The following is a 23072-nucleotide window of genomic DNA, read 5'->3' as shown; positions in this document are numbered from 1 at the left end:
TCTTTATCACCTCATTACTTCATAAAATAACAAATAAGAAGGCGTGTTTCTTGGTTCTGGAAATTGTGTTCAAGATAACTTCTCATAAAAAAAAAACATATAACCGAACATAGTCTGCTTCCTGTTGTAACGTTTGCTGTGTTATGGAGTTATGTGTAAGTCTTAAGGACAAACCCGTTGGAAACATGACAATCAGCCATTTTATTTGTAGTTTACAATAAAACTTAAACTTTTGGCGGTATCAAGTTGTACATTATAGTATTATGTAGGTAATCCTACTGTTTTTGGAAAGCAATATAAGGGGGAATTCTATAGGGAAAATTCTGCATGGTTTTATTGAGGTTTACCAAACTCCAAAGAGGCTGTTCTTCCTGTGGATTATGAGAGTTTACAAGTACATATTGTTTGAAGAAGAGTGACAGTAGTATATGATTCTAATTAAGTCAAACCTCCCTGCTTGAAGGATGCTCTAGAAAGCATCGATTATATTTAGTTGCCTCAGAGCTACAAAGGGAGAGTCATCATTCCAGTTAAATTTGCTCATGAATTATCCCATGTATAATTATTTTTTCACTCCTTGCCCAGTCTGATATAGATTCAGAATATTATGTTTGTAACTATCATCCAATTTCAAGTTTTGATTATTACTTCATCAAATGTCTTTGAACTATCTTATCTCTACAAGAATGACGTATTTAAAGTGTGAGAAACATGATGAGAAAAAAAACTCTAGCATATTGCAACCTTCTCTGTCCTATTTGCTTTATTTTTCTTTCACTTTTGTTGGCTTTGTTTTTGTTTCTTGTATGTTTGCAGCTCTTTTGAAGAGGATATCTTTTGAATATATCCTTTTTAATTTGAACCACATTTTATCCATTAAAAAAAATTTCATAATTAGAGAAAAACGATCCTTTATCACTGGAATTGCCTGGAAAGCCATTTGTCTATACAATGAATATTTGCTTCACGCATGGCCATCACAACGGGCTTAGGGGGCAGGGGATCGGGGGACGGTGGCATGGCCCTCCACCTTGTTGAGAGGGAGAAAACCTTGACTCGACGATTGAGTGAGAAAAATAAGGAAGTGTAAAAAAGTAAAAAAGTGGTAATGAAAGTCAAGAAACAGGTGTCAGGCCCGTACGGAGAGAGTTGGGGTAGTGATGACATTTTCAATGGCAGGGAAGTATCTTCCAGCTACCTCAGGGTTGTTATTAGCAAACAAAAATATTTTGGAACTCATCACAGATAGGTCACGGACGTAAGAAGGACAAAAATCGATAACTTACCACCCCCCCCCCCTCCTTGCAATCACAACTCTGTGTATGGGCCTGAGTGTTGTATACAACATTGCCGATTTCGTTTAGGATGTAACTTGAAAACACCCTAGGTTCCCGTCCTATAATGAGCTTTACGCACGGATGAAATTTCATATTGGCTAGGCAACTCTCGTAGAAGTACAATTACCATAATTGCCAATTATTACCCACTGTGTGATGGGGAAATACGGCTACAACGAAGTTTGAACTCCTTTAAGTTCGTAATCGTTTACCTCTACAATTGTTATTTTTGTTGTAGCTGATGCCTACTCTATCATGTACCCGCCCTCCGTTGGGAAGGAAGTTAGGTTGATACGATCTCTTCCTCTGTAAAGATGACTATGAACGCAAACTAGTGGCCGAAAGCAACATGCAACGTATACGGAGGATTAAATAGCAGCAATCACAACAAAACATTATTATCCTCTTTGACAGATGGAAGACTTGTTACCTTTTCTTCTCTTCTTCCCCTTCTATTTTTTGTTTCGTAGCAACGCACACCGCCTCATTTATATCATGAACATCTAACTATGTATGCATCTGTTTTAATGATTGATATAATTGCGAGTTCCTGCTATATAAGGAGGATCTAAAATACATAAATAATGAAATTAATTGTCTTTTGAATGTCGAATTGCCTACATTTTATGCGGGACAAAATATACTATGAAGTATTTGCGGACATTCTGTAGCAGAATATTTCATCCGGCCGGACTATACATTTTCGAGGAAATGTGCCGTCAAATATCATCCAATGTGATTTTTATATGAAATGAATAGGACACGTCTGTGTTGAATTATTACCCTTTATACAATAACGGATAAACATTTATAACTGGACCATTCTATCTAAATCCTTAAATGAGCATGTCAGAGTTTCCTCATATTATAAAGAGTATCCTGCCAAATTCAATAGATAGAGAATTATTAATAACACTCATTATGCGTCCATTTAAAATGAACATCTAGATACCAAGGCTAAAAGTCTGCCGAAAGTCACCGTTTAATCCCAAAATGCAAAGAGTTAATCCTTTTCTTGTATTTTCTTTCGGAGAATAAACAATGTTATTTAACTTTCAATCACTTAATTACATTCGTTACATATATAACATCAAGTTTTAGTGGGAAAAGGAATATTATAGATACAGGTATATCATATCATAGCCTACCTATAGCTGGACATTGGTGTCATTATGAAGTTATATTAGCATTTAAATTTGACAAAGTCACAATGACAAAGTGGCGTACGCTTTTATGAAGATTTCGAAGAGTGTTGTACTGCTATTCTTGTTCGATCCTCTTTTATGAACTATTGCTACATGATATATCGACCCTAAAGTGTAACCGGACTCTTGTTATGACATGTTCATACATGTATTGTCTTCATTCAGCAACTGCGAATACAAAGTTCAGTAATATTTAACCATGGGTTGTAAAGTAGACAAGCGTTGGTAATTTGAAGGGATTTTACTGTGACAGAGTCGCATACGCATTTTCAAACTTTGGAAGGGTGTTGTTAAGTGCTATAATTCTTGTTTTATTATCTTTTATTAAATATTGCTACTATGATAATTATATATCGACCATAAAGTGTAAACTGTGTTGTGTGTTTATGACATGTTCTTACATTTATTGTCTTCTCTCAGCAACTGGGAATATAAAGTTCAGTAACATTTAACCAAGGGTTGTAAAGTAGACCAGAGTGAGTCCACATCGTACCGTTTGTTTATGATTAGCTATCCTAACACTTGCTTAATTCTAACATAAGAAACAACAATGTATAAAGGGATTGCGCAAACACGTGCCTCTTTAGTAACGTTTATATGCTAACCCTTTAATGTTCCAGGTGATGATGAAAATGGCCTCGTCTTTTAGAATTATGTTATATCCTCCATATAAAATCATACAGTTTTACAAAACATGTTCTGTTTTATTGTTTTCCTTTAATAGGCCGATCAGTCTAATTGTTTTTTACATTATGTAGAACGTTCTCATGCAGTTATACTAGCATCATTTATTCATTGAGATATGAGCACACAGCATTTTTTTTGCGTGTATCCAAGAACCTGGATAATATTGCAACAAGTTTATTCTAAACATGTCAGCGGTAGATGGTTACTTAAAGTACACGGGTTTCAAAGAACAATTAAACATGTAGCTTAATATAAAAACAATGACGTCACACATGTTTGCTCCAAGTTCATTTTTGGTACGTTAGGTGGCAACTTCAACTCTCATTATCTCAAAAACGGTACATAGGAATTGAATAGAAATTTCACCAGAATACTTAAATGATGTTCCTCAATATATCAAAACGAAATTCTGACCTGGACTATTCTTTAAAGTTCCTAATATTTTACCTCTGCAATTATTTTTCGTGGTAGCTGTTGCCTGCCCTATCCCGTACTCGCCCCCTGTTGGGGAGGAATTTAGGTTGATGCGATCGCCCCCTCTGTAAAGATGACTATGAACGCAATGTAGTGGCCAAATACAACATGCAACATATACGGAGTATAAAATAGCAGCAATCACAACAAAAACATGATAACCTTTTTACAGATGAAAGACTTGTTAAATTTTCTATTTTTTGTTTTGTAGCAACGCACAACGTATCATTTATTACCTGTAATATCAAACTATGTATACATCTGTTTTGATGATTGATATAATGAATAGTTGCCTTTTGAATGGCGAATTGCCAAAATTTTATGCGGGACAAAATATACTATAAAGCATTTGCGGACATTTTGTACCAGGACATTTCGTCCGGCCGGACTATATTTGCTGTAAAGAGGGGACACAATTTTCAGCAGATAATGTCCGACCGGACTAACTTGATGTGCTCGCACAGAGTGTCCCCGTGGACACTTTGTACAGGGGACACTCTGTACTGTCACACCGGCGATGTAGTAGGCCTAAGCACGAAAATCGTGGTAACCCGTCCTAAGTCTTAAAACAGGCGAATGTGTTCAGTCAACTATATGTAACACTACTGGTTAGCCCACCTTCCAGCACATAACTGTTGTAGCCGCTTTGTTCTAGATAGTGAAATTCCTGAAAATGAAGTCTGACTGTTTACAGGAATTATATGGAATAGTTTTACTTTCATTTGCATAACGTGTAGTCTAAAGTGTTTTTGATGACAAGTGACTTGGAAGAGAAAACAATAAACATACATTCTCTTATACACACCATACACGTCTGGTACATACATTAATATCGCAATAAGGAAGGAAGTACTATGCTTTGAGTAGGTCATGTGCATGTTTACGCTCATATCCGTCACCCCCCCCCTTATTTTGTTTCTTTCTCTTCAGGCTGCCTGATATAATAAACAACCAGGTTAAGAACTGTTTGTACTGTCACTAAGAGTGCTTTGAAGCATGATGTCAGCGGACAGAATTATAGGTATTCTATACAATATCACTAGCACAAATACAACTGGCATATTAAAGCTTCGTGGACTCTTGAACTTATCGATCCTGTTTGAATTGCATTTTTCAACATTAGCTTTATAGATCCCGACCATGGCGAATACTCCACAGTTTGGTATGACAGGTATAACAGCGGTGACGTCACCTCCTGGTTTGGCCCTACCGACCCTTCAAGTCCCTGGTGCGGGGTTATCTTGGATGGATCGACCTCCCGTAAGTTATTTATAATTTCAACCAAAAAAGTATGCTTTCGCCCATGCGTTAAGTTCTGTACTGTATCATTCCTATCGATGGCTGAAAATCAGTCATGAATGAACCTCGTAATGTAATATTGTCTTCGCCTATATACAATATATAAACTTAGCCGGTTTTTTAAGGACTTTGTATAGATAAAGTTACGTTTTAAAATAGTGGTTACAAGTGGTTGAAGCTTCCAAGCACGGCTGTTAGAGCGTCTACTAGTTTAACAACACATGTGTGTAAACCATCACAGTAGAACGGAAGTTCGGGAGCGCGCGAATTAACCATACACCACCAACACATACAAACTTGTAGTATATGGGCTCCAATTAGATTCATATGAAATTGACATGTGCACTTAATTGATAGCCTTACCTCTAAATTACGGGATACAACAGAATGATACTGTCCTGGAACAAGAAGCTCGTGAACGAACTTCAATTTGGAACTTTTGAATTACATATTTCGAGATATATTTATTCCAATTATCTCCAACTGCGCTGCAACGCCAGAAGTTATAATTATCATCATAATAATTTTAATAATAATTGTAAAAATCAGTTAATATTAGTTGATGTAAATTAGACCGCAAATGAAACCAATTGCAATACACGGCTAAATGAGAAACATCTACGTTAGCAAGTTTTGACAAAATGAAAGGCGTTTCTAAGCCCCGGAAAATTCACTTTATTTTTCCGGGGCTGCTTTCGTTTAAAATAGTTCAAACTTTCAAAGCTCAAAGCAAATTTAAAAGCAAGTTTCTAAAAGAAATCATCAATGTTTGGCTCGGTGTTACTTGTCTTGCATACGAAAATATAATACTTCATTTGGATAATTAAAAAATTGTAAGGGTGACAGTAAACGTTGCCAAAACCGAAAAAAATCTTGTTTGGAAAAAAGAATTGCTTATTTAAGAAACGTGCTTTGATGGAAATTTGCCACCCTCAATACTGCTCCATATCTCGGCACATTTGACGTCGGTTTGCCAACTGTTGGCTGTAAATTTCGTTAGACTTTCAGCCATCGTTCTCTTGTTATGCAGTACGTTATGCAGACGAATTGTAATCACGTACAAACGCTACACACAGTCGGTGCATGTACACTCACGCCGAGCCGAGCAGTTACAGTATCAGCTGACATATCTTATGACACACAATAAGGATTTTGATTAGCTCTTTACTGAAAATCACTGCGTCGGAGAAGTCCTAACAACGCAAAGCGGATTAAATGAGTCCGTCTTAAGCTGCTGTTTACTCTTAAAAAAACACTGCCCGAACCATCCGACATCAAGAATATTAATTAGCCGATGAAACACACCAGAATATGTGGTCAAACCTTGGTACTAAATAAGTGCAACGACAGTGAACGATATCGAGCCTGCCCCGATGGACTAAATTGAGAGGCTGAATAAAACTGATTGGACCTTTCAAACAATTAAGAAGATGGATTTAAAAAGTTAACATTACAACAACCAGACCTCCTCCATTCAATTGGAATGGCATTAATTAAGCCCCAATAAGTTGTAAATGGGAAAGGACGCAGCTGGTATCTATTTTCAAAAGCCTTAAAAGACAGAGGAGCCCCGTTCTCGTCGAAGAGATCGCCCACAAATAAAATCCCTTTTTATACCAAATATTGTTCAAAAACCATATTACTATTAATGCGTAAGTGAGAGTTATTCCACAAATTTTCATCTCCGAAAGGGTCCGTGGGTAGCATATAAGTGATGTCACACCGTGCCTCATAAACATTGTTTTACCAAAAGACAATAAGTAGAGATCGAAGAAAATTTCCACTGTCCATCGATATCATTTGTATAACGGCGAATCCAGGTACACTTCAGACCTTTAACAAAACTTTCAATGTGAGGTACCTTATAAACCCCCCCTCACCGAAACAATTTATTATCGATGAACGTTTAACTTTGTCTGGATTGCCATGCTAGACAAAATCAAAGATGATGTGTTCAACTTTTGGAAGAATTAGAAACAAAATAGACTAGCTGAGAAAGCCCAAGGCTTTTAACAATTGTATTCCTTTCCACTGGGGTTAAATCTCTAGTAGACCAAACACGTAAACACTTTTTAAGTCTGGATAGTATAGGAATGAAATTCAAACGAAATTGATCGTCGCCGATATTAGTCAAAACAATGCCTAAGAAATTTACTGGACCTTGAGTAAGTTTAATACCCAACTCATTAATGAACACTGGACTACGGTGAATAAAAGGACCCAACGGAAACAAATAAGACTCGCTCAAATTCACGGCAAGATCAGACGAGAGCTTGATGTTATTAAGAACACGAAGAATTTTCTTAAGAGAATCTCTGTTATGATCGATGAAAAAGACAATATTAATACCACTTAGAATGTTATTACAATTAATTTTCAAGGGTACAATTTCTGCACACAGAATACAAATTTAAGGGCTTAAGAACACCTCTATTAATTGAAAAGAAGCCTGTAGTATAACCATTGTTACAAATACAAACAAATCTAGTATTTTCACCCATTAATTTTCTTTTAATGAAACCGCTTTGCCGAGGACCGAAGTCAGTCTCTTAGATTCATATTATAACGTTCATGATTATGAATTGTCAATTGTCAACAACTCTGTCACTGGACGACATACATTAATCTTTGGAGTGACTCGAACTGGGGACCTTATGATTAGAAGGCACTGGCGTTAACCACTGAGCTAACACTGCTTGAGTGTTTTATTCTTCTTAAAAGGAATAAGATAAAAAGATTCCGCCATTGTTCCTCATTTAAATTGAAAACATCTTGCCACTTTATGATAGCTTTTGGCGGCAATGAATGATAGTGGATTAACAGACTGTAAAATATGCCGAGAAATATAAGTTGTCCGCTGAATTCTTTGGAATAAAGAACCAGGAATAGCATGAATAATACCAAAGAACTGCAAAAAAGGAGCTGCGTATCTTGAATTTGTTTAGAAACCGAGGACAAAAAGTGCTCATCTTTATCCAGCAGATCCTTTTACATAAATAATACCTTTATCATACCAATTTTTGTATAAAACGTTATAATTGTTAACCTTAATACTTGAATTATTCCAAAGGATTTGATCCTTAAAATCGCAAGAAAAAGAGACGAAAAAACATGGGCTTGGGCGCGATAACACTCCATATTGATATAGTAGAGAAGAAATATGCATGCTATAACTATCTTCCAATACTCCAATACTGAGATACGCTAAAGTATCATGGAGTAACACAGTGCGCCGTGGTATTGTGCAAAATTGTATGGCTTTCCTGCTGCGCCTCTCCATTCACCATTGTAGAAGGCTGAGTTTGGTTCCATTTTGGTACAATTCTTGTACTTGCTGCCGCCATTTTCTTTTTCCTTTCTTGTCCTGTTTCGTCGGGTCGTCCACGATGTAATAAACCCTTCTCTGCGAGGGCTCTTCTAGCATTTTGCAAAATTTGAATCCTGTCTTGATAAAATGTTACCTTGACAAAGATGGTGCCTTTCTCTTCCTTCTACCAATCTCCATCTCCGTGGGCCCTTTTAATTCTGCAGGCGGGGATGCCAATCTCCGGAAAAAAACTGCAGTTGCAAGGTCTAAACAGTTCTCCTCTTCGTTCGATTTCAGATTAACAATCCTGACGTTATTAACGTTCCTGTTTTATTGATCATGGAGTCATGTAACCACATTCCTCTTCTAGTTTCGCAACCCGTTGCTCAATAGTGAGGTATCGCTCCTATAATAAATCGTTTTCCCTTTTCAGTTATTCAAAAGATTTTCTCAAATCTTCTTCTAGATGGGCAAATTCTGCCTTTATCTTCTTGAGTTCTTTCGAAATGTTGTTCGTAGCTGTATCCACAGTTTTAGTAAAGTTTACCGACATCGTTCTGTAACATTCGGATTCGGCTTCGCATTCGGAGTCATCGCCTAAGCTGCGTTTACTGACAGCATGTTGTGATGAGGCAGAGGATTGAGTGACTTGACCTACAAGTTGTCGTTCTTTTTCTCCCCAAACTGCCGACTGATCTCGCTCTTTGTGGCATATTCGCACACAATGTAATGAAGAGTTGAAAGTCGCTATCCACTTTCATTAATATAATATTAATTCACTCATTCTCTTCTGTGGATCGGATTTTGATGTCGATAGGTTGAACCATTCCCTCCACCTCTCCACTCCCCTAAAATAGATATTAAAGGAAATACAACTTGTTATTTACCTAAGTCCTTGCGAGTAGACCTAATTTATAGCCTAAACATTAGTCCATTTCACCTCTAAAATATTACTTGTCTCGCGGAAGGTGAGACACAAACCCCAACCCCTTCTCTCCCCCTCCATTCGAATGGAGTATTATATGTATCCTTTGCTAACTTTGTCGTGGAAGTCTAGATCATCAACTTCCTCGTTTCCTGTTTAGTATTGAAAGAGGTATATAAAAAAGGGGGAAATACCCATTGTTAATATGGCTGCCTTTTTTTTGTATTTGACTATTGTAACTATTTCCACCAGAGCCACTACTGACCATGTAATAACTTCGTTGTCGTTTCATAGGCAGCCATCGGTTGTCCACCAGGACTGGAGTATCTCAGCCAACTCGATCAAGTCCTCGTCCATCAACAAGTTGATATGGAAGAGGTTCTTACCAACTTGGAAACGGCAAACAAATATCATGTGAAAAATATTATCGGTCAACAGGTACGTATACGTTATACAGTACCGTATATACTTCATCTTAGGAGGTATTTAATACAGGTGCAGGGGTATGTGGGGTGCATACCCTCTCCACCCTACCCTACACAATACCCTCCCCGCCGACACCCCAGTCTTCAACCATACAACACAATCTAACGAAAGATCGTTATTAGCACAATTATGTGTAGACCAGTTTATTTAAACTTAATTTATTGGCTAATATTCCTCAGAAGATATAGATCCGACGTACATGTTTTTTGGGGGGGGGGGGGTGAGGGAGAGGTTGGGGCTCCTGAAAATATACCTACTTATCGACATCTTCCTATAAGATTTTGTTACCTAATAAGATTATTTTGTGTATTGGATGTTGAAAAAGTAGTAGTGGAACTACCTGTCTCGCGAAAATAATTTAACGTACTGTGTAACATTTATTTTATTTTTTAATATCATATGTTGATATATAAATATATTTATCTCCATACCATTTTTTCTTAATTTAAATTAGATTTTTTTCGCCGTCGAGGAGTTACACAGAGGCGTGATTCAAATCAGCGGTAAAAAAAGAGGTTTCGTGATGCACATTATGGATAATATGAATCAAGAAGTCATGAAGGTCTCCAGAGAATTCAAGTGCTGTGTGGGTCTTTGTTGTGCAAGCTGTGCTGGATGCTGTAATGGCGAAAAATGTGCCTCTAAAGCCTCTGTAGAGGCCCCGCCTGGCTGCCCTATCGGATATGTTGTTCAAAGGTATATATGTTTACTCTCAACATTACACAGAAAGGATAATTACGTTAAAAATAGTTAAAACGTTTCAAGGTTGATACTAGGGTGTAAGCTCAGTGGTTAACATCGGTGCCTTTCAATAAGGTCCCCGGTTCGAGTTACTCCCAGATTAATGTATGTCGTCCAGTTACAGAGTTGTTGACAATTAACAACTCCTAATCATGGACGTTAAATATGAACGTAAGAGACTGACTTCGGTCAGTTTGCGGCTTTGATAAGCCAATGAGGCTTCTTTGCGAGATCCTGCTTGCAGAAGGATCAAATATACATACCTATATACAAACATATTGTCTTGTATCAAGACAAGGCTGTTCTCAGAATATTTGTACAAGGTGATATATTATTGTACTGCTGCTTCTGCTAAAAAAAAGAAAAAACATTACGTACATTTGTATTCCCATATATACCAGCTTGGCTATTTATATATATATGATATATATATATAAATATATATATATATATATATATATATATGATATATATATATAAATATATATATATATATATATATATATATATATATATATGATATATATATATAAATATATATATATATATATATATATGATATATATATATATATATATATATACAGCCTACTACGTGTTCAAAGACTATTCCATGGTCCGCTAAAATATGATAAAATGTGTAAAATATTTGCAAGGAATTGCTCTAGCTTGCACCTGAGCATGCATGAATGTAAAATTAACAGCTATTGTAGCATTTCTGATAATTTTAACTCTTTTCATACTGACTATCCTTGTAGGATGTGGGAAATTGTGAACACCAGACTCAATGAATATATATATTAATTGTATTCAGTCCTAAATATATATATTTTTGTTCATGCAGGCCAAGCTTGTGCGGGGATCATTTAGCGATTCTGGACGAAAATCATGAAACTTTGCTTAAAATAAGAGGACCAGGCTGTAAATGTCGGTCAATTTACAGTGACATAGAATTCAACGTAAGTACCCCCCCCCCCCCCAAAAAAAAATAGTACTAATGTGGGGATGGATGGACTTTAAACTGGAAAAAAATCTTGATATTTCTTAGTCCAAGGATAAAGGTGGGTTGGGCGGAATATGAGTGCTACTTATGATTCTCAAACTATAAAGCTTTTATAATATTCGGGATCTCTTAAATAATCTTTGAAGGGTTAATGGCATCGTCTCCTATAGTGTAGGATAAATTGCATGCTATTGTTTATCCATGATCCCTTTTTTGGCAATGTTAATACTCCCTCCTCTACCCCCCCCCCCCCTCCTCCCCGCCCTCGCCGCTGCAACTTCAATCCACGTCTTCTCCCTCTCTAAATGTACAACTAGCCTCATTATGTAAGTAATTTACCCTCTATTTCTCTTTCTCTATCTCTCCAAAGGTACTCTCCTCAGATGAAACCGAACACATCGGTAAAATCACCAAACAATGGGCAGGAAACGTTCAGGAAGTGTATACTAAAGCTGACAACTTTGGTATCCAATTCCAGATGAACTTAGAAGTAAAATCGAAGGCGATATTAATAGGGGCGGTAATACTTATTGATTTTATGTTCTTCGAAGAACAGCAGACGATCCATCAGCAGCGGACCAATCAGCGGCGTTGAAGAATTGTTGAAACAAAGCCACAAAATAAATACCTTTCGTAAAAGACAGTTTTTCATGATTCTATATATAACAACTGCAAATATTAAGACATTGTAATCCACTGTTCTATCGCAAACCGCTTAGACTGATCACTGGCAAGTCGGGAAAACGCTACGCAATAGATTTTTATAGGAAAAAGGTGCGGCGGAGTTTGTGGCAGAGGGGGTCACGTGCCCTCCCAGTTTTGTAACTCAACACTTTCTTCATTTTTGTTACTGATATTTTAAAAATTACAAGACGTGCTCATTCCGGTACATTTTTCTGTAAATGAATTGTGTTATGTAGTTATTTCAATAGATTATGTGTTCCTTTACTGAAATAATATTAACTTATATTCCAAAAATAATAAAGGGTCCTTTTATTTTGCATGTTGGCGAATAAAACAAATGTATATTTATTATGTGCTCTTTCGTTAAAACATATTCAAATATTGGACATTTGGTAGGAATAGCACACATGATCTATTTTGTGTTGAGGTAAACTTTCTGATTTACACCCCCATGCATCACTCCCTACCCACCTCCCCTTTTCAAATCGAATCACATGACCTAATTCCCCCTGCATTATTTGTGCCCCTTCAGATTGAAACCCTCCCGTATCTTTAAAAGTAAATCTATATTTAATACCAGCTTTGTAGATTCCTACGTATGAATGAACCAACATTTCCCGCAAAAGAAATATAGGTTCAATATGCATTTTTTAAAGAGTGTCATGTCACCAACAATGTAACCCTACATATTGTAATTATACAAGGGACGAAAAGGGACCCTAGCCTGCTTTAGAACCCCGTTTAACCCTTCCACGGGGGGAAAGAGAATTGACTGTATGGGTTCTAGAATATGACGAATTTACCTGGGAGTGGTGTTACCAGGTCTAAGCAAGCCCCACGCTTTTATTCAATGCCCCCCTCGTTAGTAATCTAAGTATTTTTTTTTTAAATATTCAAATGTCAACAGTTGCTTACGGAGATTTTGTTACACCAAAGCATGTCTCTTTTACCATGGATACATACATTAACGTATTATAACCTAAGTATCTTACGTATGTGAGTACAAGGTCGATGATGACGTCACACCTCCGGTATATAGGGCAATTCATTTCATTTTGTTTTATTCTATTCTTTTATAACTTCATGTTGTTTCTTTCTACAAATATTGCTGAGACGACAATACCGCGTCGTGTTTCCATTGTAAAGTTTTGTAATGAATTTCACAGAAATCGTTAAAACTCATTTACCTCTCACGTGCTTTCTTTTGAGTCTTGCGATGTACGTTTTGAGAAGATACGAGGAGATAGGTTTCGAGCATGGACGTCAATCCAGGGGGGGGGGGGACGGGGGACACGTCCCCCCCCCACATTTCGATGGATGGGGGAAACAATATCAAATGTCCCCCCCCCCACACATTTGGAAAAAAAGTAGTGTCGTGGCTCTATTTGGTTACGGCTTACACATCTTAGGATTCATATCCTCGAATATCACTCAATGTTGCTGAATGGAGAATTCCACCCAGATCTCGTGAGTTGGTACCCTGAGCACTCCAACAATCTTAAGCTTAGTCTGCCTTTCTTTCGAAGCCAGTTCAATTCGTCGTCGGTTGAAGGGTATAGACAAATATTCAAGTCGATGAATCCAGCGGTACGGGCTATGTTTGGTGAAGTCGAAGCTCTCTTGCGGTTGCTCCTCGTCTCCTCCGCCAGTTCGACGGAAGCCGAGAGATGTTTTACTGCTCTGAGGCGTTTGAAGACAAGGCTACGGAGCACCATGACTCTACAGAGGCTGAACCACGTGATCGTGTTCCATATTCACCGCGCAGGGACGTCGTTAGAGGGGGTGTGGGGGTGTCTCATCCCCAAACTTGGTAAAACTGACGCTAGTTGGAAAATTGGAGTGCGACAGTCGGAATTTCCGACTGTCGCACTCTAGTTTATCTAGGCCTGTTCATTTATCCCTGTGATCGTGCGATTTTAAAAAAAAAAAATCGGTCAAAGTTGACCTTTAACCTGTCATATTGACCACGTTTTCCTTGCCACTTTGGGAAATTGTACCTCGCGATTCTTATACTCCACCGTATAAAACTTCGTATGATTTTGAATACTACAAAAAATGCCTAATAGAACTATATACCGAGATACGCGTAGGAGCCCAATTTGATTTTTTTTGGGGGGGGGGGGGGGGGTTGTAACGACTTGCCCGAAAAATATAACCAAACTTTTCGCGCGCTGCGCGCGCATTCCACACAATAATGTGCATATCATACAGGCATGCATCCGTTTTTACATCGCATGCAAATAGCATACAATCATTTCCGTCCCTGGTTTCGATGCTAACGGTACACTCAAGGTGTTTCGACAACAAGCTTGTTGACCTCTAACTTCACTTCCGCTTCAGATTCGCTGATGATATGAATTGTTTTAGTGGTAAATAGTTAAGCATTTGGATGCGTTGGGGATAGAGATGAGGATACCAGTTACATTTAGATCATTGCGAAACCAAATTCAAAATCAAGTCAAGAAATGATGGAAAACCAAACACTCCGTGAGCTGTACCAAGTGCTTGAATCACCAATGTGAGCGAAACACTCAGAATGCAATACCAAGTGTTTAAATCAATGTGCCTTCGGTACGAAAGTGAAACACTCAGAATGCAGTACAAAGTGTTTGAATCAATGTGCCATTGGTATGCAAGTGAAACACTCAGAATACAATACCAAGTGTTTGAATCACTGTGCCATTGGTATGTAAGTGAAACACTCATTATGCAATACCAAGTGTTTGGTTTGCGGTGGCACAGTCGAAGGGGGTAAAAGAAACAATCATAATGCAATTTGACTACCAAGTGTTTGAATGTGACACTCATAATGCAATACACTTCAAGTTCAATAAATGATGGCAGATAAAAATGATGAAGTCTTGGCTGATAATGGTGAAATCTTATCCATTTGTGTTAACTGGAGGACACAGACACACTCTGGTGGTTGCTTATCCATCTGTGCAACATATTTAGAGCATGTACTTCCTTCACGATTAGATATTGTGCAGCTCTTTAAGAAAAGCATGACATGTTTGTCCAAGGGTGTTGGGTCTGAATGGGGTATACCAGTGAGCAGGAAATAAGGGTGGTGCCTCATTTGTCCATAAGAGTAATTATGGTTTATTAAGCCCCTATATGTAATATGGTGAAGCTTTAGTAAGCTTATTTCCAAGTACTAATTGTGAGGCAAACCTGGGAGAAGGAAACAAGGGGGTGCCCCCCCCCCTTTTGAGAAATTTGGGTTTCTAGTTGTGTATTTAAATATTTGCTCAAGGTCTGGGAAAATGTTGGGGAGACATAATCTGCCCCTGCCCCCCCCCAACCCCATATTCCCGCAAGTGGGTTTGTTTGTGTTTGTACCAAAAGCATCTGGTAAAAAGCTTTAACAACATCAGCCCCTATTCTTTATTTACAACGAGGGGAGGGGGAGGGGGCACTGTCTTAAATTAAGTGTGAATGTATGTGTTGCTGAAACTTTTTGAAATGTTTACCAATTGTAAATGATCTTGTCGGACTGGCATTGTCTTTTCAAGAGTATAGTGAGCAGATTTTGACCACAAAATGTCTGCCGTGTTAAAGTATTTCATACCCCGAAATTGACACATTTGTCGATTACGTAATTTACTGTATCTTTTGTGTAATTATACATCCATTGACTGTGCATGCTCTTTGCTATGCTCTTTGCCTCTAAAACTCAGACAGACCAGGTCCCAGTGAGCAGTGGTATCATGTTGAGGTAATTTTAGTTGGTTTTAGGGTGTAAGATTTCTAAATGCCAAAAATACGTTCAAAACTTGGGAGAAAGAGTGTTACAAGATTAAGGAAATCAACAATTTGATCGGCCTATATCTGAAATGGATTCAAACTCATGAAATATGTAACTCTACTGCGCTGCAAGAGTTTATGTTGCCTGCTGTATCGTGGCTAGTCAAATTTGAGGCTGGTCAATTACGAAGGTGCGTCAATTATAGAGCCTTTACAATACTACACATTGATGCTTTGCTAATTACCATACACAAATTCTATAATAGGATTAGCCTTTTTCTATAGCAAGTGACATTCTTCTTGGAAATTTAGTGGCTTAATGTTATCTGTTGGTGGGCTTGAACTACCTGCTGAATAAATTATGCACAGATTTCTATGGCCAAACAATTTACCAAGAAGAAATTATTTACTTAGCCGACAGTTCGCTGGCACCTTGCATATTGAAATAACCTACTACAAGACTTCTAATCCTTGGGCCTCTAAACCAACTTTAAAGTGGCCATTACACAAAAATTTCAACGTCCAATCTGTTGGGGATCCATCTAAGCATGTTCTCTAGAACATATATCAACCATTCTGCCAGTTAAAAATTTGATTTTCCAACGTGGCAAGATTTATGTAACAAAGAAAAATATTTGAAAAAGCCAGTCCATTCTGTACATTTGACGTTGGAATTCGCGGAACTGCCTAAACCGTAATGTGCGTTGTGTTACGGTGACTTACAACCATAGAATCCTTACAACCAATATGTATTGTACTAGCCCGATGCTGCTAATGACAATACATCATACATGTGCAGTATGCTGCGAAGTACGTTGAACACGTTAGTAGGCTGGTACTTTGGCCTGGAGTTTTGGAAATCAATTGTCTGAAACTAAATCATATTAAATATTTCATGAAACATGGAAGGTGTAAATTCACAACAACTGTAACTATTACTGTACATTGCAGGGACTGCTTGTTATCGTGGACATCATGGGCTCACGTTAATTCCTTTGAACTTTCTTAAAAAAATAAAAACAATTAGACAGTGCAGATTCATATAGCCTACCGTCAACAACGTTCAATGGTGCTGGGGGCTCCTAGCAAGACACGGATGGTTGCGCTACCATCATGTGCAGTCCAAAGGATCAGAAGTGAGTTTCCAGCCAAAGGTCAGTTCACTGGATTTAAGTTGCCAGGAGAAAACTTGATTGTATTAGTCAGGTGGCTTAGCAACTTTAACGTTACAAATAGGTCACAAATGTTGTAAACCTTTCCCGGATAGGCCCCCAATTTTGTTACGTTGGAATGCGAGAGGTCTCGATAACTAATTTTTAACGAGACACAAGCCTGGGTTCGTTTCCGTAAGGAACACAGACAAATTGACGAGTCTAGAGAATTTGAATGAGAACGTAAACTATATTGAACAATGCAGTTTGAACCAACAACAACAAATGGTAATTACAAATATATAGAAAATTACTCACAAACTTAACAAGATAGGATACACTTTAAAACACGCTGGTCTCTTCCAACGGCGATATCCCTCCCCAGGAGAAAATTCCTGTTAATACCTGTTACAATTTCAACAGGTTTTAACCGGAACCAACAGGGACTAACATGTACCTGTTAACGACAACTGGTTTGAACATGTATTGTGACCAAAACCAGTTTATACCAATTAATTACCTGTTGCAACAGGTAAATTACCTGTAAGCTGTAACATGTACCAATTGGTTTTAACAGGTACCTGTTGAAAACAACTGGTTTAACAGGTACCTGTTGAAAACAACTAGTTAAACAGGTACCTGTTGAAAACAACTGGTTTAACAGGTACCTGTTGAAAACAACTGGTTTAACAGGTACCTGTTACACCAGTTGCATTCAACAGGTACCAGTTGGTTCAAATTTCTGTCTCCACTTTAAGGCACATAATGGTGGACCACAGTTGTCAGGGAAGGTTTATGAGGGGAGGGGGGCTTGAAAATTTTTGTTTCTCAAAAAGGGCTGATATGCAAAATGATGCAATTATTTCCTTTTTTTTGCTCCCTTCGTTTTTTTCACCGTCGGACATCACGTCCCCAAAAGTTTTTGTTGAGGTACTCTTTCCCCTGCCCCCCCCCCTTCCCCACCCTCGCTGGCTTTGCCACTGCAAAGATGTGGTATAACATATGTCTGATCATTGAATTGTTTATTCTATGAGGTACATTAAGGTAAAATGAAAAATTCACATATTAAATTTATGAGAGAGTTCTTCCAGATAGTATATGAATACGTAACATACACATACATCAAAAGATTGAGACGAGCTCGCATCTATATTTAGATCAGTGATTCATAGTCTAAGAAAGTAAGACGCATATTGCCAAGTCAAAATCAAGATAAAAATACTTAATGTTTAAATTGTGTTATGATTTAATCCTTTCTTATTTACTGTTGTTTTAAATTTTTGATATAAATTAGTGATATTTGTAATTTTCAGTGACATAAAACTCTCAAATTGGGAGGCCAAAGACACTTTTTCAATTTTTTTAAAAATCACATTTTGTACGAGGTTTAAGTTGAACTTTGACTTCAACACCATATTCAATTTCGAAACCGAAGAGCAACGGCAACTTGCATTGCACGGCGTAAGCATTGCTTGGCATGGTTGAATACGATCACTCTAAGCAACTTTCAACTGTTAATCACCCAAGAAGATCTATAGAAGAATGGAAGTATTAACCGCCACCATCGGCCTACCTGTTGTTCCTTAAACTTGGAGGTAAAACTAACGTTAATTGTTAGGCCACTGGCACAAAGTAGTATTATGGTTAGCGTTACGCTACGCAGTGACCGTTGTTAGGCTAGCGTTTCGCAATACACAAGTGCAATTACAGTGAGTAGCCTAGGATTTCTATTGAGTACTACAGTGCATTCTCAACACTAAACTGTGCATTCTAAACACCAATTAACAATGTGTTATGTGTGTATTGGGCTAGATTGAACAGTCGCACATAATCTTCTAATTTATTTCCAAACAAATGCTGAGACTGAGTTTCAATAGTTTACTTGAAGCTTAGGTCTACACTCACTTGGTAAAGATTTCTTGAATTTCCCATGTGAATCTAAATGGGTAGGCTATGTGATATTGAATAAAGCAAGGCTAGACCTTCAAACTTACTGTTACAGTATGCTGAACAAATTATGTTGGCTAGTCACCGGTATTATATACTTTAGTACTACTACTAGTAAGACTAACAAAAAGACTGAAAGACAAACTAACTTAGTGTGACAAAGAACTATTTGTTCTCTAGCCTAGGTCTAAATAGACTTGTTAAGTGAGCAAGCAAAATAACAACTTAAAACAATTAGGCCTATAAATAAGTTGGCTCAGTGCATTTGTGTTTCTAAAATTGTGTATTTTTAGATCTTAAAAACAAACAAAGATTTAGCCCATGTTTTATTATCTCTGTAGTCTGGGCATTTGATTCTGGTTGCAATAATGATGACACTCTGGTTCAAATTTTCAGCTTTATACAGTCTGCTTCAAACTTTGGGATTCTTTTATGAGACTATTGTGGAAGCAAATCTCACATCACTTTGTGGTGACAACTTTATTTCATTTTTCTTCAAATGATGACTACTGCTGTTTTGCTATTTCCTTTTTCCAGGAAGAATTAAAAAACCAAATATCCAGGTGAGGTTTCCTGTGATGTACGACACCAGTGTGGAGGCAACAACAGAAGAGGAGAACGTATATGGCTTAAAGACATAATGGTGTAAGATGATACTAAGAGTTTATCCGAGAGCCCAAAAAGCAAAGGAACAAGTGCAATAGAGAAAAAAGATGGAAGGGTGAGTTTAACCATTGTACCCAAATGTGTAATGATATTATTTAGATACTTTTCATAACCTGTTTATGTATAATATAATAAAAAACAGTCTGGTACATCATTTACGTACAAGCGTCATAAGTTTGGCCAATTTTTTACTGATTTGGGATAATTATAAACATGGTTATTAAGCTTTGAAAAATAACTTGGTGTTATAGTGCAAAGCTACTGTAGTTATTATTTGGTAAAGCTGCTATTCCTGGCTTATAATTTGAGGGACCTAGATTTAAATGTTTACCTCCCAATATGTTGATATAAAATTTTAATGTAAATGTATGTTTATGATAATGTGAGTTATCATGTGCTATAGCTGAATATATGCTTACAGGTATAACATATTTTCTGTTCACAGGTCAATATTGGTGCAGATTTTGGGCTTCCTGAAGACAAGTGGGAGGCCATTTGTAGTTAAGAGAAACACTTTATGTTCGTGAAGACTTTACTGGTGTCGATTTGGGGTACCAACACTTTGAAAACGAAAGCCGTTGGGAATGCTTGCACAAGATTCAACAGTGACAGAGATGCAAAACCGCTGTTGTCTCCCGTGAAGGTTAATGCTATGGAAGGTTAGTCATTATGAAAAGCTTTCAAACAAGTAACCATTTATATTACAAGCTCATGACTTAGTACACAAGTGTACAATATAATTTACTGAATAAGCTGTTTTTCAGGAGTAAGTAATTTTTTAACACTGACAGAACTATTTATCAGTAGGATTATGCATTCCAGTATCATGAGTTAACAACTGATATCATTTTGGTTGGTTCTTAATTGCCTTTGAGTTTTGACAGGAAGCCTACAATCAAACTACCATAGTGGTGTAGTTTTTCCAACCAAAAGATTGAGCAAACCCAAATTCTAAACCAAAAGAATGTTCTTGGTTAGACTGTGATTGCTAGTCCATTCAGGTTGGATACCAACAGAGATAAATATCGTGAGACATTCTAACCCATAGGAAAGTTTGACCTTAACTTTCCATGAAAGCACTCATCTAGCAATGCAAGAGAGTTTAAGTTTTAGGACCACACTGTTACTGTTAATCATGATAAGTCAATTCTTAAGTGTTCATACGCTTTGTTTCTTGCAGCACAATTCGTGGAACGTTTGAAAGAAAGCTGCAATTTACTGAGGAAGCTACAAGGTTCAGCAAATACATATCCGAGAAGCTGACATCAATCGTAAAACAAAGAAGGCCTTAAAACATTAGTATCATATTATTTTTTTCAATGGTTATTGCTTACCATTAAACAGTCTTTAGTTTTATTCAAACTGACAGCATATTGCTGTCACTGACAAGTTAACTTTTCAGAGGAAAAATTTCCAGACAGTTCTTTTTTCAAAGTAGGATTAAACCCATATTTATTATTATGTTTTTAACAGTTATTGTTTACCATTATATGGTATTTAGTTTTTTAATTAAATTCAGGAAATGGAAAGTATGTTGCTGTCAATTACAACTTAAGTCTTCAATGGAGATCTTCTGGACAGTTTTTTCTTGAAAGTGGTTTAACCAACACTATTATAGACTGATGTTGACTTTCACTTGGCAAAGTCATCTTTCCACTTTTGCCTTTTTTTTTTTAAAGAACTAACATTTCTAGTAATCAGTATGTACAAATGCCATTTAACAGTATTCAGATTTTTATTCAAACTCCAGAATAGACAGTATATTGTCGTCAAATATGTGTTCAGTATAAATATGCATTACAAATACATGCTTTGTAGGTAAATATTGTTTTTTAAGATCTGATTGGTAGCCAATTTAAGAATGAATTCCTTTCAAAAGGTTACTGTCTGACTAGCTATTATTATTGTCTGCCTAGCATGCAGAATTGCAGACTACATAATTTGGTAATGCTAACTCTTGAGTAACTTTTATCTATTCAGCTGTAACTTTTATTTTGATATAATGATTGATAAAAAATTAACCTTTATATTGTTTTAACAGATAGAGTTTCCTTTCTTAATTGCCACAGCAATACATGAAATCATTGTTTTAATGAACATATTTAGTTGGTATTTCATAATATATGTAAGTTTTTAATGTGTAATATGAAAGTGTTTACTTCAGAAGTTTGCTTTCTTGTTAGACTCCAAATTTATGTTTTCTTTTTCATTGCCCTCAACTTTGCATTATTGTGCAGTACTATACTTTTGCCATTCATGTTTGATCCATTAACTTGTCTTAACTTTGTTGGAATAAAATGATATTTTCAGATTTTTGTTAACAGTGATTTTTACTCCATCTGCTGGAAGTTCTCCCTCGCCTTAACTTGCTTGTTAAGTGTTAGACCTACATCGTGTGCAACTGTAAAGAGTGATTTTAACCTGTTGAAATTCATCGCCACCTGTTTTCACCAGATAACTTGTTGAAAACAATTGAACCTGTGGAAAATCCTACTGTTATAACCAGCGTAAAACCTTTCATACATGTTCTTACCTGTTGAAACGTTTTCAATACCAGTAAAGACATGTTGAAAACAGAACCAGTTAAAACCTGTTACCCCTGTTGAAACCAGTTGAAACCAGTTCATACAGTATGTTATTACCAGTTAATAGCTGTTGCGCCTGTTGAAAACAGTTGAAACCTGTTATTACCAGTTAATACCTGTTTATGCCAGTTAAAAGCTGTTGTGCCTGTTGAAACTTGTTGAAAACAGTTGAAACCTGTCAATACCAGTTAAAAACTGTTATGCCTGTTGAAAACAGTTGAAACCTGTTATTACCAGTTAATACCTGTTAATACCAGCTAAAGCTGTTGTGCCTGTTGAAAACAGTTGAAACCTGTTAATACCAGCTAATACCTGTTAATACCAGTTAAAAACTGTTATGCCTGTTGAAAACAGTTGAAACCTGTTAATACCAGTTAATACCTGTCAATACCAGTTAACACCTGTTAATACCATTTAATACCTGTTATTACCTGTCACCAAATACCAGTTGCAACAGGTACCTGTTAAAACCAGTTCAACAGGTATTAACTGGAATTTTCACCTGGGTGATCAGCGGCCACGACCTTGATGACGACGATTCTCGGTCCGTTGTACCGCGAAATTGACTGGTCCTCGACGAAGTTTCTCGCGATCCCATAAACAACAGTCACCTTCTTTCCGGCGATGCTCCAAAATAGAAAACGGACTTCCAGCCACAATCGAGTGAAGCACAAGCTGAACTCCTCGCCGACTAAATATTACCAGAGTCAGTCCAAAATCAGCTTTATAGCCACCAACTCCTGGCGTAACGAACTTCCTCAACGGAGACAGAAATTCTTCACCTTCTCCGAAATAACGACTGGAAAACTGTAGTTTCACAGCAAAGTCC

General features: G+C 37.1%; 1 protein-coding gene and 2 long non-coding RNA genes across 6 annotated transcripts in view; 2 read left to right on the top strand and 1 right to left on the bottom strand.

Moving 5' to 3' along the window:
• The first annotated feature begins 4674 nt into the window (after positions 1 to 4674).
• Positions 4675 to 23072, top strand: part of LOC139981960 (phospholipid scramblase 1-like) — a 175574-nt gene continuing 157176 nt past the window's right edge. Inside the window, exons 1-5 of one of the 4 annotated variants that reach the window (XM_071994412.1) lie at positions 4684 to 4967; positions 9533 to 9672; positions 10175 to 10416; positions 11305 to 11419; positions 11834 to 13266. In XM_071994412.1, the coding sequence (XP_071850513.1) occupies positions 4844 to 4967; positions 9533 to 9672; positions 10175 to 10416; positions 11305 to 11419; positions 11834 to 12058 (846 nt within the window). In that variant the 5' untranslated portion in view covers positions 4684 to 4843 and the 3' untranslated portion in view covers positions 12059 to 13266. Of the gene's footprint in view, positions 4968 to 9528; positions 9673 to 10174; positions 10417 to 11304; positions 11420 to 11833; positions 13267 to 23072 lie in introns of those variants that run through there. The other 3 variants (XM_071994411.1, XM_071994409.1, XM_071994408.1) reach the window with 3 other exon arrangements.
• Positions 18469 to 21967, top strand: LOC139983596 (uncharacterized). The gene is made up of 4 exons (XR_011798761.1): positions 18469 to 18640; positions 19530 to 19713; positions 20104 to 20317; positions 20839 to 21967. It is a non-coding gene; the product is annotated as an uncharacterized lncRNA (long non-coding RNA).
• LOC139983597 (uncharacterized) lies at positions 21404 to 22752 on the bottom strand. The gene is made up of 2 exons (XR_011798762.1): positions 22536 to 22752; positions 21404 to 22418 (listed from the first exon to the last, which is right to left on the bottom strand). It is a non-coding gene; the product is annotated as an uncharacterized lncRNA (long non-coding RNA).

Source organism: Apostichopus japonicus, chromosome 16 (genome assembly GCF_037975245.1).
Source record: "Apostichopus japonicus isolate 1M-3 chromosome 16, ASM3797524v1, whole genome shotgun sequence".
NCBI classification, from domain to species: Eukaryota; Metazoa; Echinodermata; class Holothuroidea; order Aspidochirotida; family Stichopodidae; genus Apostichopus; species Apostichopus japonicus.
Note: the sequence above shows the minus strand (reverse complement) of the source record. Positions and strands in the feature narration are given on the sequence as shown.